The sequence below is a fragment of the Carassius gibelio genome, chromosome A22 (genome assembly GCF_023724105.1).
Source record: "Carassius gibelio isolate Cgi1373 ecotype wild population from Czech Republic chromosome A22, carGib1.2-hapl.c, whole genome shotgun sequence".
NCBI classification, from domain to species: Eukaryota; Metazoa; Chordata; class Actinopteri; order Cypriniformes; family Cyprinidae; genus Carassius; species Carassius gibelio.
The window spans coordinates 17,650,040-17,665,420 of record NC_068392.1 but is presented as its reverse complement, the minus strand read 5'-3'; the positions used below and the strand labels follow the sequence as shown (position 1 = coordinate 17,665,420).

General features: G+C 37.3%; 1 protein-coding gene across 1 annotated transcript; it reads right to left on the bottom strand.

The window, feature by feature from the left end:
* Window positions 1-10,647: 10,647 nt before the first annotated feature.
* Window positions 10,648-14,882, bottom strand: LOC127943037 (uncharacterized). Its single transcript, XM_052539146.1, has 2 exons — window positions 14,063-14,882; window positions 10,648-10,840 (listed from the first exon to the last, which is right to left on the bottom strand). The coding sequence occupies exon 1, from the start codon at window positions 14,714-14,716 to the stop codon at window positions 14,066-14,068; it is 651 nt and encodes a 216-aa protein (XP_052395106.1). The 5' UTR covers window positions 14,717-14,882; the 3' UTR covers window positions 10,648-10,840; window positions 14,063-14,065.
* Window positions 14,883-15,381: the final 499 nt, after the last annotated feature.

Below are 15,381 nucleotides of genomic sequence, written 5' to 3'. Positions count from 1 at the left end.
GATTCCTTATTCTCACAGTGCTGCTGAAGCTATTTATTTATAAGCATCAAACACCATCAACAGATGGTTGTTTTCTTCTGGCCGTGTTTCACACAATTCTTTCTAACTAATGACGTAGGTGTGCAGCTGTAATGATGGATCAGACTTGTGTTTCAGGTCTGCACATTTCTGTAGGTTAGAGGAAACAGGCTACTGATTGCATGGGGGGAAACGAAAAATGGCCATATTTTATGTTCCAGAAATACACCACCACTGCTGTAACCCTAACTGCTAGTTGTTGTTTTTTTCATTTGTTTTCATGGAAATACAACGTTCACTCTTGGCTTTCACAGGCTAGAATACTGAGGAATGTAGCTACATTGCACTGACATTTCTCAATCAAAAAGGCCCATTGTTTATTATCAGTAATTTAGTGAGAAGTTACTTTCAAATCAAGGAGCTTTCAATTTAGTGCAACAAATTAGTACAACCAATGTGAACTTGTAAGAAATTTGCATGAGAAATATTTCACACACACTTAAAGATTTGTAAGCATGACTCTTGTCACAGGCTCAATGTATTGAGATGTGTTGAAAGACTGGGTGACCCGTCGCCACCTCCATTGGAATTTGTCACAGTCACAGATCTGGAGCTTTACATCGTCCAATCTCACCTGCGAAAACCCAGCCCTGTAATTGCCTACTCTCACACTTTGCCACATCGCTCCCCCTCAGATCCAGCTCTGAAATTGGAATGCGGCGCAGAATGGGATTTCGAGAGGCAGCAACAGGGACAGTGGCGATTTTGGCATGAAATATCTACGTCCGGGAAGGTCACAACAGTCATGCCCTCATCTGTCAGCTGGGTTTTCAGCTTCAGTCTAATGCCGGCCCTTCATAGCGAGCCTGAAGGCAGCAAATGAACCTCCATCAATCATACTCACCCAAGCTTTATCTGTTCCCGTTGCGTCGAAGGAGATACGAATCAAGAAACGACTCACCCTTCCACCTGTGGCTGCAACCCTGTCCACAAGAATAAATGGGAGAAATGGAACCAGTTTAGCACCATTTCGCTAATAAAGAGCAGTATGAAATATTTATGTCATACAGAGCTACATTTAACCGTTGATCATACTGGTTCGGGATACAGTGGTAAGTAATAGACGTGCTGGGTCGTGGAATGTGTGCTGTGTGTTATTTAGAGGTTGGGAGATGAAAAACACTGCTTGGGGAGGTAGAAACAGCCTAGGCAATAACCTTTTTTATTAGTGCAATTTATCAGATGTCACATGACTCCTTTATACCTTTTCTTTCAATACTTGTCCTCTAAAATATCAAAATGCTAGAGTACATGGGTCAATAACATGACGTTAATTTTTCTTTCCCTTTTTTTATATGTATTTATTTTAAAAGGCTTCAAAATGTATCCATACTTATACAATGCAATCTTCTATTAGCATGTTTTTAATGTCTGAATTAAAATTGGTTAATAATAGCAATTATAAAGAAGTTATTGAAAAGAAAAGTAGTTTGGCATAATTTTACATGTTTTGTTTCTCAAAAATATCTAATATGTTAACAAAACTGTTTAACTTCTTATGAAGTCAAGTGCAACCAACATGCAGGAAAAAAATAATAATAATAAATAAACAGGAAATATTTTTATAGAGAGGATGTCTGAAGACCCTCATGACTTTTTTCAATGTTATTACAAGGAAATGTAAAATGTCACAATCCTTGATTTCCCCAAATAGATTATGATATTAAGAGTTTTATTAAAATAAAGTTTTGTTTGTTTGTTTGATTTTGTTTTTGTTTTACATTGAAATATGGTTACACTTACATGTATTCAAAGTATAAGAAAAAAAATATTGATGGTTACACCACATGAAATGTTAGGGTCCCATTTTTATTTTTCAAAACCACATTAAGTGTGCATTCCTTTGGTTCTAAGAACCATCTTTAAAGGTTATTTAATTTGGATATAAAAGGATTGCATAAAGAATATGCTACTGTCAGCTGTCAGGGCGTGTGACAATCAACAGCAAGTAATAGGCTATTTTAGTTTACTTTATTGATGTATGTCATCTAGAAATATAAGACCAGACTTCTGTATTACTTGGAAAACAACAATAATGTAAATAGAGAGCACGCATTTGAATAATGTAAATTAATGGAGTGCTACATTTTCAGTGCTTTGCTATTTGAGTTTGATTCAGGAATACATTAATTATCATAAATAAATATTCACGCTTTTTCCATGGTTTTGCTGATTAACAGCAAGGGTATGAGTAAAAACAAAAAAGAAAAAAAATCCTACCTAGCCGAATAGGGGATTTTTCCCCTTTCATAACCAAAAATGCATGGTAATGCATTCAAAAAGGTAAGCATTTACTTTTATAAACATTTAAAATTGTAAAAATGGGCAGAATCCTTGACGCATTTAGATCCAAGGACTTTCTTGGAATCATTCCTCTTTTCCATTTATAGCAGTTTCTGAAAGGAAGTATTATTAAAGCAGTCTGAACCTCCATTTAGGAGAACCCAAGTGCTTGGTAAAAATTCTAAGGTTGGCTGGTTTAATCTGGGTTTGTTTCATATTTCTGCATGACTGGCCTGACCACATCAGTGAAACTATATTTTGTATTAGAGAAACTTCTAGATATACAGTTGTGCTCTTCAAGCCCATGTCTTCTGTGTCCAAAAGTCTTTGAAGCGGTTCCATCTTTCTGCTTCAAATGCTCCAGATGGCTTAGATGAAAGATACGTATTTCTAAAGTTTGTTATTTGGAGCTTCTCACCAAAGGTATTTTTTGTAGCCAAGGGTTGTGGACAAGAAACTTAAAAATTTTGCATTTTAATTTTTAAACCCTGAGTAAGAAATGTTAATTTTTTTATTTGTATTTATTTTATTTTTTATGGCTAGAAGCATCTTAACCTCTTAATGCACATTTCAAACCACAGACTGGTGGATGGGATGGACGATGAATCTCCACTTACTTCCACTATAGAAAAGTGCAGCCAAAACATCTCAGTGTGGCCACTGTCATTTGTGAAAAAGACATCATTTGGAGCCAGAGTCTGTGCAGTAGTGATCATTAGCTGTAGCCAGGATATCAAAATCTCGCCCAAACTCCTGCAGACCCAATCGCAAGCACACAATCATGACACCACACCCCATTTTTATAGCATCAAATAACTAACTAAAAGTTTATTAGAAAAATGAACACTTAGACATACATTAGGTTAGATGTTAAGAACTACCTAAAATGATACAATTTAATAAAACATTTATTTGAAGTGCATTTTGATTAACACGTTTTGCTCACATGCCAATAGCGGGGTTTATGACCACTACAGCAACCAACATTTTTTTGGCTTCACTTTTCAGGACGTATTTGGTACACTTGTTAACAGCATAGTTCAACGAATCAATGTTTCCTGAAAACAAAATAGTGTAGTACTCAGATGCCATGTTTGTCATTTACATTTTACATTTACAACTATCTGACATGAATTTGTTCTCGAACCAATAAATAAGCAGAAGTTATTACTCAGTAACCTGCGAGACATCATTAAATGACAGTTCTATATTGTTGAACCAATGTGGCGGATCTGAACCCAGTTGTGACTACCTAATTAATCTCTCTAACGATGAATCGTACTATGTTATACAGGAAACACACTCCAGTTTGGGTTCATTTGAGGGTGATCATGAACTAGTGGGCTGGATTGGAGCCATAGTAAATTTGTAAATTCATAGTAAATTCAGTTGATTTTCACATTTATTTATCTTATACTTACTAAACGCAAATTGAAAACCCTAATTTTAGTCGTCACCAACCAAGAAACTGCCAAATGTTCTTTCGAATGAGATCTCAATAGATCTTAGTCAGCCATATTTATTTTTTAATGACATACCGATTATTCAGCGGATGGAAGTCTTTCAGAAAAAAAAAAACAAACAAACAAAAAAACATTTAGCAGACAAAATCTCCATTAAATGGTTTCAAGAGTCTATTCCTCACAGCCTTGTTTTCATCTGTGTTAAATTCAGTATGGCGTGTGATCTGATTAATGTCTATCAGTCCAAGGGCTTCAAGAACTGTCTGTTTTCGTCTAGGTATACCATTTATTGGGGTTTGGGTGGAAAAGGCGGCACAATTTAACCAGTTCAAGTGGCTGTAAACTTAGCTATAAGATCTTGTGAAAACTCCAGACAGTCTCCACTCTCCCCAGGCCTTGAACAGCACGATGAGCAAGAAGTCGTATACTCAGACCAGGAGGTAAGGCAGTTGTTCTGGCAGCTGGGAAAGTCAAGCATGGTGCAAGCGGTTAATTATCCCCATACTTCAAGCCCAATGGTTCGCCACTCCCAGTATAAATCAGTCCGTTCATGAAGAATGCCCAAGAAAACAAGGAAATAGACCCTGATCAATCCCACTGACTTAATTACGCTTTCCATCTTCACAGGTGATTCTCATGTGGAATTAAACTCCCCAGGCTTACGATTCCCCACTGCAGGTGAACAAACACACACTCGACTCAACACCCTTCCGATTATCCCTGTTCTTTGTCAAGACCATATTCAAGAATCTATCAAATGTGAGGCTTGATGAAAGGGAGGAGATTGTGTAGTTAATGAAAAGCCGAGGAGTCGTTATGCTGTTCTGCTATTTTGTATCCACCGGTAAAACGAAGTGTAAACTCTTAATAATTCACCTTGACAATCTGTTACTTCCCACTGGTTTTTATATTTACTTTAGTGGCTGGATGTGGCATTTGCTGTTGGTATTCCTGAGGTGATGAAAGAAGGTGTAGAGAAGAACATTCTGGTACAAAAGTTTCCGGATCCATTACAGAGTAAGTCGACTGCATTCATTCTGTTCCCGCTTCCCACAGTTGATATGGTTCTTTGCTCTCTAATCTTTAATCATATTTAGGGAGATTATCTTTCTAAAATTACCCCAGCACCTTCTGATTGGAGCATGAGGAAGCATTTTGTTTATCTCATTTTTCAGATTTGTGTGTTTGTTCTTCTGCAACATTTGCAGAAAAGCTCGGGAGAAATGTCATTACAACAAAGACAGAAAAGGCCCAGCTGCCACTGGATGGCATTCAAGTACAGTGCACAGATGTGGACGTAGGTTGGTTTGGTTTTAGACGCTTGAATCTGTCTGTATTAGACTGTAAATGAATCCATCCATTATGTCTTAATGTAGTGAATGTTCTGACTGATAGTATGTTAGCATGTCCTGGCTCCACTAAATTGAACGATTTACTGATATGACATCGTCATAATCGGTAATATTACAATAATGGTCCATTAATTGCTCTTACATCAAGACACAGAGAACTACACCTCTCAGCGTGATACCAGGTTTCTTTCAGCCAGCGATGAACAGGTCTCATCCTCTTGACAGCAGTAGTTTCGGTGTGAAATGATCTTTCGAGAACAATCTCTTAGTCCTCTAAAAGAGGAGGTGCTGTTAAACATCTGTGGGGAGGAGTTGGCAACCCATTGCACTTCTTTTCAGGGATTTTTCTTTGTGGGAAGAGATGCTTTCAGTAGGCGTTTGCTTTTGTCATGTCTGGAAATGAAGAATGACACAAAAGTGCAAGGGAGAGAGGTGTGAGTGCTTGTGTGTATGTATGTATGTGTATATATATATATATATATATATATATATATATATATATATATATATATATATATATATATATATATATATATATATATATATATATATATATAATATCCTTTATGTGGTGTTCGAGTCTTTTTTCCCCCGAGATTATCTTTTTCCAGAAAATACTAGTTAATATTATCACATTGTCACATAAGTAATATTTTGAGGCCGGGTCATTTTTGACCAGAAACACCACAAGTGTGACTTTGTGCCATTTTGTACAAAATAAAAGCCTTTCAAAACAATCTCCCTGATTAAACATTAAAGTACACTAATGTGGTAAACAGTGCACATTTTCATCAGGTTTTATTTAATATTGTGAAAATTATTCATAAATAATGCTTTACTCACTCAAATGAGATGCCTACTATCAGATAAACAAGGCTTACGATTAATCAGATGCAAATATAAATAAAAAACCAGTCCTAAATGAAAGAAAACAAGTTGACTAAAAGATTGAATCCAATATTTGGTGAGAGATTTATAATTAATTGTTTGAGGCCGGGTAAACACAACACAAGGGATATGTATTTGTGTGTGTGTGTGTGTGTATGTAAGAGAAGAAAAGCAACAGAAGCAAAGAGTTTGCAATGCTACTTGGCATGCTAGCATGCAGTCCAACTCATATGCACATGGGAAGCCAATGGAGGATATGCACATGCATAAACATGAAGGTGCATCATGTTTAATTATACAACCACAATGTCTAAGAACAGGAGAAAGGAGCAATGGAAAGGAAGTTAGATGACTGCTGGCCCAGCCTGCTTCCCAGGGTGATAATGTAGAGGATGGGGCAGAAGACAGCAGGAGGAAAGGGAGAGAGAGATTGTGGCAGAGCAATGATCAGTTTGTGCAAGGTCTGCATTAATGCATTATGGGGAATAATGGAATGAGAGGGCTATAATGGTTTGTCAATGAGACAAAGCAATAAAAGTAAAACATAAAAGGGAAAAGCAGCAGCCTAACAGTTTGTGATGGCAAATGTATTGGCAAACTTATTGTAAAGGCACAGATAATAAAATAAACAAGGATAAACCATGATGTGAATATACCGCTAAAATATGATTATTTTATAACTACTACATTTTATTAATAAATTTACAATTGCATGCACCATTACATGGATTACTCAAATTTATTCAACCAAGGCTCACTACAAAAACTTGCCAGTAGTGACATTTATGTAAAATATTATGTTCCTTGCAAATATTATGTCCTATTAGTGGTGGTATTAGCACATTCAATTTTCTCCCAAACAGATGAACGTGGATTGGACAAAATTAGGTGTTGATCATGAAAGCCCCAAAATAATAGTGTTTTCAAATGCAAACATGAGAAATCCAAATGCTTTAGCAACCACAACATTTTAACTTTGTTCTGCAGGTTTTTGACCTCTTTAATATTGACTCGTGTTTTACGGGACTCATGATCTAGCTGTATTTTAATCTTGCTTGGTTATGCAGCATTTGACACAGAAGGTCATGATGATTTCCTTTTATAAAACCTCATGTAGTTGGGTTTCAGTGGTTTGAATCTGACCTCATGGATAGAACTGTTTCTGTTAATGTAATGAAATGTTTCTTATCTTTTGCTCAAATCCCTTATGATGTTCCACAAGGTTCCATTTTGGGTCCTTTTTGCTTGATATATGTTTTCTCTAGGTCATTATTCAGAGACGCAAACTTATTATTTCTCATTAGCAATATTGATTCAAAATATTATCTATCACAGCAGTAATTATTTTAAATAAAATTTGAATAATGGGAACAGGCACAAAAAGCGATTAACAATTGAAATTGCAATAGCTTAGCAGTTAAGACAATACATTTGTTTTTCAAGACCATTACAAAAGACTGTACAATATAACATTTAATGAATAAAAGTAAAGTAGCCAACGGCAAACATGTTTGGTAATCAGGGGAGACGGCTTTCTCACTAGCTTGTTAACAGCAGTCGAATCCTTGGCTGTTGCCAAGTATAAGTATCTGCTGAACTTGTGGGAAATAATTGGAGGTGATGGTCAGGTTTGTTAGAGCGCTGCCACAGTGCTGTGACTCATATCTATTAACTCTAGGCTTTCACAGCTTTTGTTTTCAAACTTGCAAGAAAAATCTGAGAAATAGAATCTGATCCTTCATTTAAATTCAAATCTTAATTAATGAGGTCTGGAGAACATTCTCATGCAACTCAGTGGCTGATGCTAATTTAAATTCTGCTGTTTTTGTCCAATCATCAAGGATGTAAATGTGACATGACTAGGCACACTGGAGCCAGAGGAAAATCATGTCATGACAACACTGATTGGCAGGTTTCCCAACTAGATAATGTGCAATAAGTTACCAGCAAGCAATTTGTCATCTAAAAATCTATCACAAATCATAGCCAATCAGAAAAGAGTGTGGGCAGAACTCAGAGAAAAAAAAATGTTGTTTTTATTATGGCTATTAAAATCACGCACACTGATATACAAACATATATCAAACTACATCAGCTGCGTCCTCATAGAAACATAAACAATGTAAAAAAGGGAATGTAAGAAATTTTGGAATCAGATGGTATATAGTATACCAGCAGATTTAGCCTGCTGTATGCTAACCAAAAACCTGTTTTAATAATAACATCCAATTATCTTAGTCTTAATCTTTACTAATCTAATTATTATTTGATATTATTATTGATCTCAATCCATTACTGATGTTGGTCTTAATCTTAACCCATTTCAAAATCCACAAAGTTCCTCAAGGGAAAACCATTTCACTTGGCAGCCATCTTGGATATACCAGCGAGTAGCTTTTTTCAGTTTGCTAGATATAGAGTAGCTTTTATATACTTGAATTGTGAAGGATCAAAATATATCATATATTAAGTGTCTCTTAATATTACATTTTAAAAACATTTTTCAATATAGCCTGACAGGAGCATCATAAACAGCATTTCTTTATCACAAATCTCTAAAATGGCAGATACTGTTTATACCTCAAAAGTATAACCGTGTTTTTTTTTTTTCTTTTTTAGCTGAATGGTTGCAAAACTTGAGACTTCTTTTAGAGTGGTCCGTTTCCTTTGTATACTGTCTCAGAAATCTAATTTATAGTTGTTTTAACACAAGGCCATTCATTCTTCAGTAATGGGAATGTTGCGGATTACCGTCAGTAAGGATGCATTGGTGAAAACAATCCTTTTTATTTCTTTTGAGACCTTAACAACAGTTAGCACCTTGGCACCTTTAGTGCCAGTTTGTATTCAAGATACAAGGGCCATGGGGTGAATTAAAGTGCTGTATAATTATGTGGAAAAAAAGAGCAGGACACACAACTGAAATCAGTATTATTAATATGTGAGCAGTTTCAAACGCTGGGAATTAAAAGCCATTCCTAAGTGCCGTTTGAGGAAAATCTAAGAATACATCCACATATAATGGCTTATTAAATATACAGAAGCTAGGGAAATAACTGGACAACAGTACAAATGGGAAGGAATGTGATGAATGGTGAAGAGGGAAAATGGAAGCTTGTTGAGAATTATTTAAATTGATCCACAGTTGCCTTCGTTAAAGTGGAGATGGACATTTCCATTATTGCAAAGGAGGAGAAGGAATGAGATAGATCTGTAGAGATTTTTTGTCAACTCATGATGAAGCTCATAGTCAGTAATGAGGCAGGTGCGGCCTTCATCGCTGGAGAGGCCCAGAGAAAAGGCCATTTGAGTTATTTGGGGGTGGACCATCGCTCCGGGAAATCACTGACTGATGGATGGCTGGTGTCGTACACAGCTGGATCTCCAATTTAAAGCCATCAAGTGAAGGTATTCTACAGCAGTGGCTCTTAGCTTTGCTTCAGAACAGTTTTCACACTAGACATCTAGTGGCGACTTGTCAACCAGATAAATTTGCACCAGAAAAACTAGTATGATATGGTAAAAGAATTTTTCCCTTATTTTTTTTATTTTTTTTACACATGCAAGTAAGCTACTTTTTGTAAATGTGCGGGACTGATTCATCTGCCAATATATGTCAATTATTATTAAAACTAACAAATGCAGTAAACTGTGAAATTGTTTCAAACCATTGTGTTTATGATTTTGATAGTAAATTAAAATATGACAAATACCAGTTCTCAACATCAAGTAGCATACCAGAGTGTTTTTGCACAGCTAAAATAACTGAAAGCAGATGGTAAAAACAAAAATAATAATAAAATAAAATGGTTCAGAGGGATTGTATTTTATCTGGATTATTTTTGTTACCTATATGTCCCTTTTGGATCTTGAATATTTTAATGACTGTCACACATTTATAAGGTCTGTATATATGTATATATATATATATATATATGTATGTGTGTGTGACCTTGGACCACAAAACCAGTCTTAAGAGTCAATTTCAATCGAATAATATTTGGCCGGGAACTATTTGAAAATCTGGAATCTGATGGTGCAAAAAACTGGGAAAATCACCTTTGAAGTTGTCCAAATGAAGTTCTTAGCAATGCATCTTACTATTTATTGAAGTTAATGGGTTCAAGTCTTGGGCCGGCAACACCATGACTGAGGTGCTCTTGAACAAGGCACTGAACCCCCAGCTCCTCCCCAGGCGCCGCAGCAGAAATGATGCCCACTGCTCATGGTGTGTATTCACGGTGTGTGTGTGTGTGTGCACTGATCAAAAATTCAGTTTTGATATATTTATGGTGGGAAATTTACAAAATATCTTCATGGAACATGATCTTTAATTAATATCCTAATGATTTTTGGAATAAAAGAAAAATCTATAATTTTGATTCATATAAGCTTTTTGTTGTTGTTGTTGTTTTGGCTATTGCTAAAAATATATTCAATTCAATTCAATTCAATTCAAGTTTATTTGTATAGCGCTTTTTACAAAATTATTCGTTACAAAGCAACTTTACAGAAAATTATGTTTCTACAATATTTAGTAGTAGCTAGTAGTTTGTGCACATTTGACAGGATTTTAGAAAAAAAAAAAATAATAATAATATAAGACGTAGTCAGCTGGACGATGAACTATCAATATTATTAATTAAGTTATTATATGATTCAGTGACACATTTAGCAATAATTGTTAGTTCTGTTTGTTGATTCAAGGTAGCATCATCTGGGGTCCTCTGAGGGTCAGCATCATCTCTTCTCAGGTGTTCTGGATCCAGACTGGAGCTTGTGTAAATCCTAGTTACCACGGGATGTAAATCCCGTGGCGAAACATAGAAAAAAAATACAGACATCATTAGCATAGCTGCTGATCCAACAAAGTAAAATTAGTTTAACCCAAGTTAATGAATAAAAATGCACCTTTGAACAGATGCAACTACACTAACAGTTAAAAAGATACATTATTCGAATGCTTGGCGAAAGAGATGTGTTTTTAATCTAGATTTAAACAGAGAGAGTGTGTCTGAACCCCGAACATTATCAGGAAGGCTATTCCAGAGTTTGGGAGCCAAATGTGAGAAAGCTCTACCTCCTTTAGTGGATTTTGCTATCCTAGGAACGACCAAAAGTCCAGCGTTTTGTGACCTTAGGGTGCGTGATGGGTTGTAACGTGGTAGAAGGCTAGTTAGGTACGCTGGAGCTAAACCATTTAGGGCCTTATAGGTAAGTAATGATAATTTGTAACTGATACGGAACTTAATAGGTAGCCAGTGCACAGACTGTAAAATTGGGGTAATATGATCATATTTTCTTGACCTGGTAAGGACTCTAGCTGCTGCATTTTGGACGACCTGTAGCTTGTTTAATGACGAAGCAGGACAACCACCTAGAAGTGCATTACAATAGTCCAGTCTAGAGGTCATGAATGCATGAACTAGCTTTTCTGCATCAGAAACAGATAACATGTTTCGTAGCTTGGCAATGTTTCTAAGATGGAAGAATGCAGTTTTTGTAACACTGGAAATATGATTTTCAAAAGACAAATTGCTGTCTAATATAACACCCAGATTTCTGACTGTAGAGGAAGTAACAGTACATCCGTCTAGTTGCAGATTGTAATCTACAAGATTCTGTGTAGTGTTTTTTGGTCCAATAATTAGTATCTCTGTCTTATCCGAATTTAATTGGAGAAAATTGTGTGTCATCCAATCTTTTACAATTTTAACACAATCTGTTAGCTTAGATAATTGGGAAGTTTCATCTGGTCTCGTTGAGATATATAGCTGAGTATCATCAGCATAACAGTGGAAGCTAATTCCGTATTTTCTAATAATATTACCAAGGGGCAACATATATATTGAAAATAGAAGGGGACCTAGGACGGATCCTTGTGGCACTCCATATTTTACTGATGATAAATGAGATGACTCCCCATTTAAGTAAACAAAATGGTAGCGATCGGACAGGTAGGATCTAAACCATCTTAGAGCCTGCCCTTGAATACCTGTATAGTTTTGTAATCGATCTATGAGAATGTCATGATCTATGGTGTCGAACGCAGCACTAAGATCAAGTAAGACTAGAAATGAGATGCAGCCTTGGTCTGACGCAAGGAGCAGGTCATTTGTAATTTTAACAAGTGCAGTTTCTGTGCTATGGTGGGGCCTGAAACCTGACTGAAATTCTTCATACAGATCATTTTTATGCAGGAAGGTGCTCAATTGAGCAGACAACTTTCTCTAAAATTTTAGACATAAATGGAAGATTTGAAATAGGCCTATAATTTGCCAGTACACTAGGATCTAGTTTTGGTTTCTTAATAAGAGGCTTGATAACCGCCAGCTTGAATGGTTTTGGGACGTGTCCTAAAGTTAACGACGAGTTTATGATATTGAGAAGCGGTTCTTCGGCTACAGGTAACAGCTCTTTCAGTAATTTAGAGGGTACAGGATCTAATAAACATGTTGTTGGTTTAGATACAGTGATAAGTTTATTTAACTCTTCCTGTCCTATGGTTGTAAAGCACTGCAGTTTATCTTTGGGTGCGATGGATGAAACTGAAGTGTTAGACGCTGTAGAATCTACATTCGCTATTGTATTTCTAATGTTATCTATTTTATCAGTGAAGAAATTCATAAAGTCATTACTATTTAACGTTGGTGGAATATTTGAATCAGGTGGCGTCTGGTAATTTGTTAACTTAGCCACTGTGCTAAATAAAAACCTTGGATTGTTTTGGTTATTTTCAATGAGTTTGTGTATATGCTCTGCCCTAGCAGTTTTTAGAGCCTGTCTATAGCTGGACATACTGTTTTTCCATGCAATTCTAAAAACTTCTAAGTTAGTTTTTCTCCATTTGCGTTCAAGACTACGAGTTAATTTCTTGAGAGAGTGAGTATTATTGTTATACCATGGTACAGTACGTTTTTCTCTAACTTTTTTCAATTTGATTGGGGCAACAGCTTCTAATGTATTAGAGAAAATAGTGCCCATGTTGTCAATAATTTCGTCTAATTCGTGTGTATTTTTGGGTATAATTAGCAGTTGAGATAGATCAGGCAGGTTATTTGCGAATCTTTCTTTGGTGGCTGGAACAATAGTTCTGCCCAGACGGTAACGCTGCGAAATATAGTTAATATCAGTTATACGCAGCATGCACGATACAAGGAAATGGTCTGTAATATCATCACTTTGAGGTACGATATCTATAGCAGTAAGATCGAGTCCATGCGATATAATTAAATCTAGTGTATGATTAAAACGATGAGTGGGCCCGGTGACATTTTTCTTGACTCCAAAGGAGTTTATTAGGTCAGTAAACGCAAGTCCTAATGTATCATTTGCATTATCAACGTGAATATTAAAATCTCCCATGATTAGCGCCTTATCAACTGTAACTAGAAGGTCTGAGAGGAAATCTGCAAATTCTTTTAGGAATTCTGTATACGGCCCTGGTGGTCTATACACAGTAGCCAGAGCAAGAGATACATTAGATTTCTTTTGCATGTCTGACAGAGTAACATTTAGCAGAAGTATTTCAAAAGAGTTAAACCTGTATCCTGTTTTCTGGGTAACATTGAGAATATCACTATATATTGTTGCAACACCCCCGCCACGACCAGTCTGACGGGGCTCATGCTTATAACAGTAGTTTGGTGGAGTAGACTCATTTAGACCAAAATAATCATTTGGTTTTAGCCAGGTTTCAGTCAAGCAGAGTAAATCAAAACTATTATCGGTGATCATTTCATTTACAATAACTGCTTTTGGTGCGAGTGATCTAATATTTATGAGCCCAAACTTTAAAAATTGTTTTTGTTCATTTACTTTAAATTTTTCTGGTTTAATAACGATAAGATTTTTTCTAGATCCTACATTATATTTATATTTTGACCTCACTATTCGGGGAACAGACACAGTCTTAATAGGTTTTACAGCGCAAGTACCTTTAGCATTTAAGCGGTTAGAACAAAACTCATCATAATGGTTATTTGAGAATTGTCTTACTAGTCACATGGAGCGAAGTGTCCTGGAGATGTTGTCAGAGAGAAGCTCCGCTCCAATTTTGCTGGGGTGTAATCCATCAGCGTGAAACAGTCTAGGACGCTCCCAGAAAAGATTCCAGTTATTAACAAATAGCAGTTTCTGTTCTTTACACCATGACAACAACCATTCATTTAAAGCAAAAAGTCTACTGAACCTTTCGTGTCCTCGTTTATACGTGGGCAGTGGTCCTGACACGACGATCGTCGCCGCGGGCGTCGTGCTGCGAACCGTCTCGATCAGGCTCCTGAAGTCCCTCTTCAGCGTCTCCGTCTGCCGCAGCATGGTGTCGTTAACTCCGGCGTGAAGCACGACCGCTCTGGGGCTCTCGCCGTCCTTCAGGATCGCGGGTATCTGCGCAGAAACATCGAGAACACGAGCACCAGGCAAACAATGAGTGTGCACTTTACCTTCGGCTAACGTAGCACTTACGTGTCGGACGATGGAGTCTCCGATGATCACAGCGTCGCGTCCTGTCTCGCGGAGGGGAGCGAAGCGGTTCTGGATGGAGATCTCGAAGGCAGGAGGGGGAGAAGCAGTCGCCCGGGACCCAGCTCGCGTCCTCCGCTGTGGATGCACCCAGGGTCCGTGGTGTCCCGGCGTCGCAGTGAAGGACATCTGGGAAGATCGCGTCCTGGGTGCACCGGGCCTGCGCAGAGAAACACACGGAGTAGACGTGGTGGGACTGTTAACAGTACGCTGTATACTTACCCCGGACTTGTGAGCGTCAGCCCGGGATGATTCCAGCGCGGCTCTCCGCTCTCTCAGCTGGGCCTGCTTCTGTTCCAGGTTGCGAATCTGCTTCCCCACGGCCTCGAGCTCGAGCTGCACAGGGTGGAGACATTCATCCGCCATTAAAGCAAGCAACAGTGAGTACAGCAGTGGTAATGTGTGAGAATAGAGTATTAGCAATGTAAGCACAGTTAGCAGCAACCAAGCTTGCTGATGCTAACTGGCTAAAAGCTAATAGCGGACCCGGGAGATCAAAATAAAACTAGTGATAGCGAGGCGCTCTGATTGTTTTTGTTGTATAATACAATAGAGGATATATTCACGCGTTATATAAACGGAAACAATGATGTATAAAATTGATTTTTAAGTTAAAAATAGTAAATGAAAAGAATATAGTGACGGAGCTCAAACGTAGTACAGCCGTCAACAACAGACAGGAAGTGACGTCTGCCAATATCCCAGCCACTTAAGACTAGTTTTGTGGTCCAGGGTCATATATCAGAATCATTCGACCAAACCGAAATTAAAGACGTTGAAAAGGGAAAATTAGA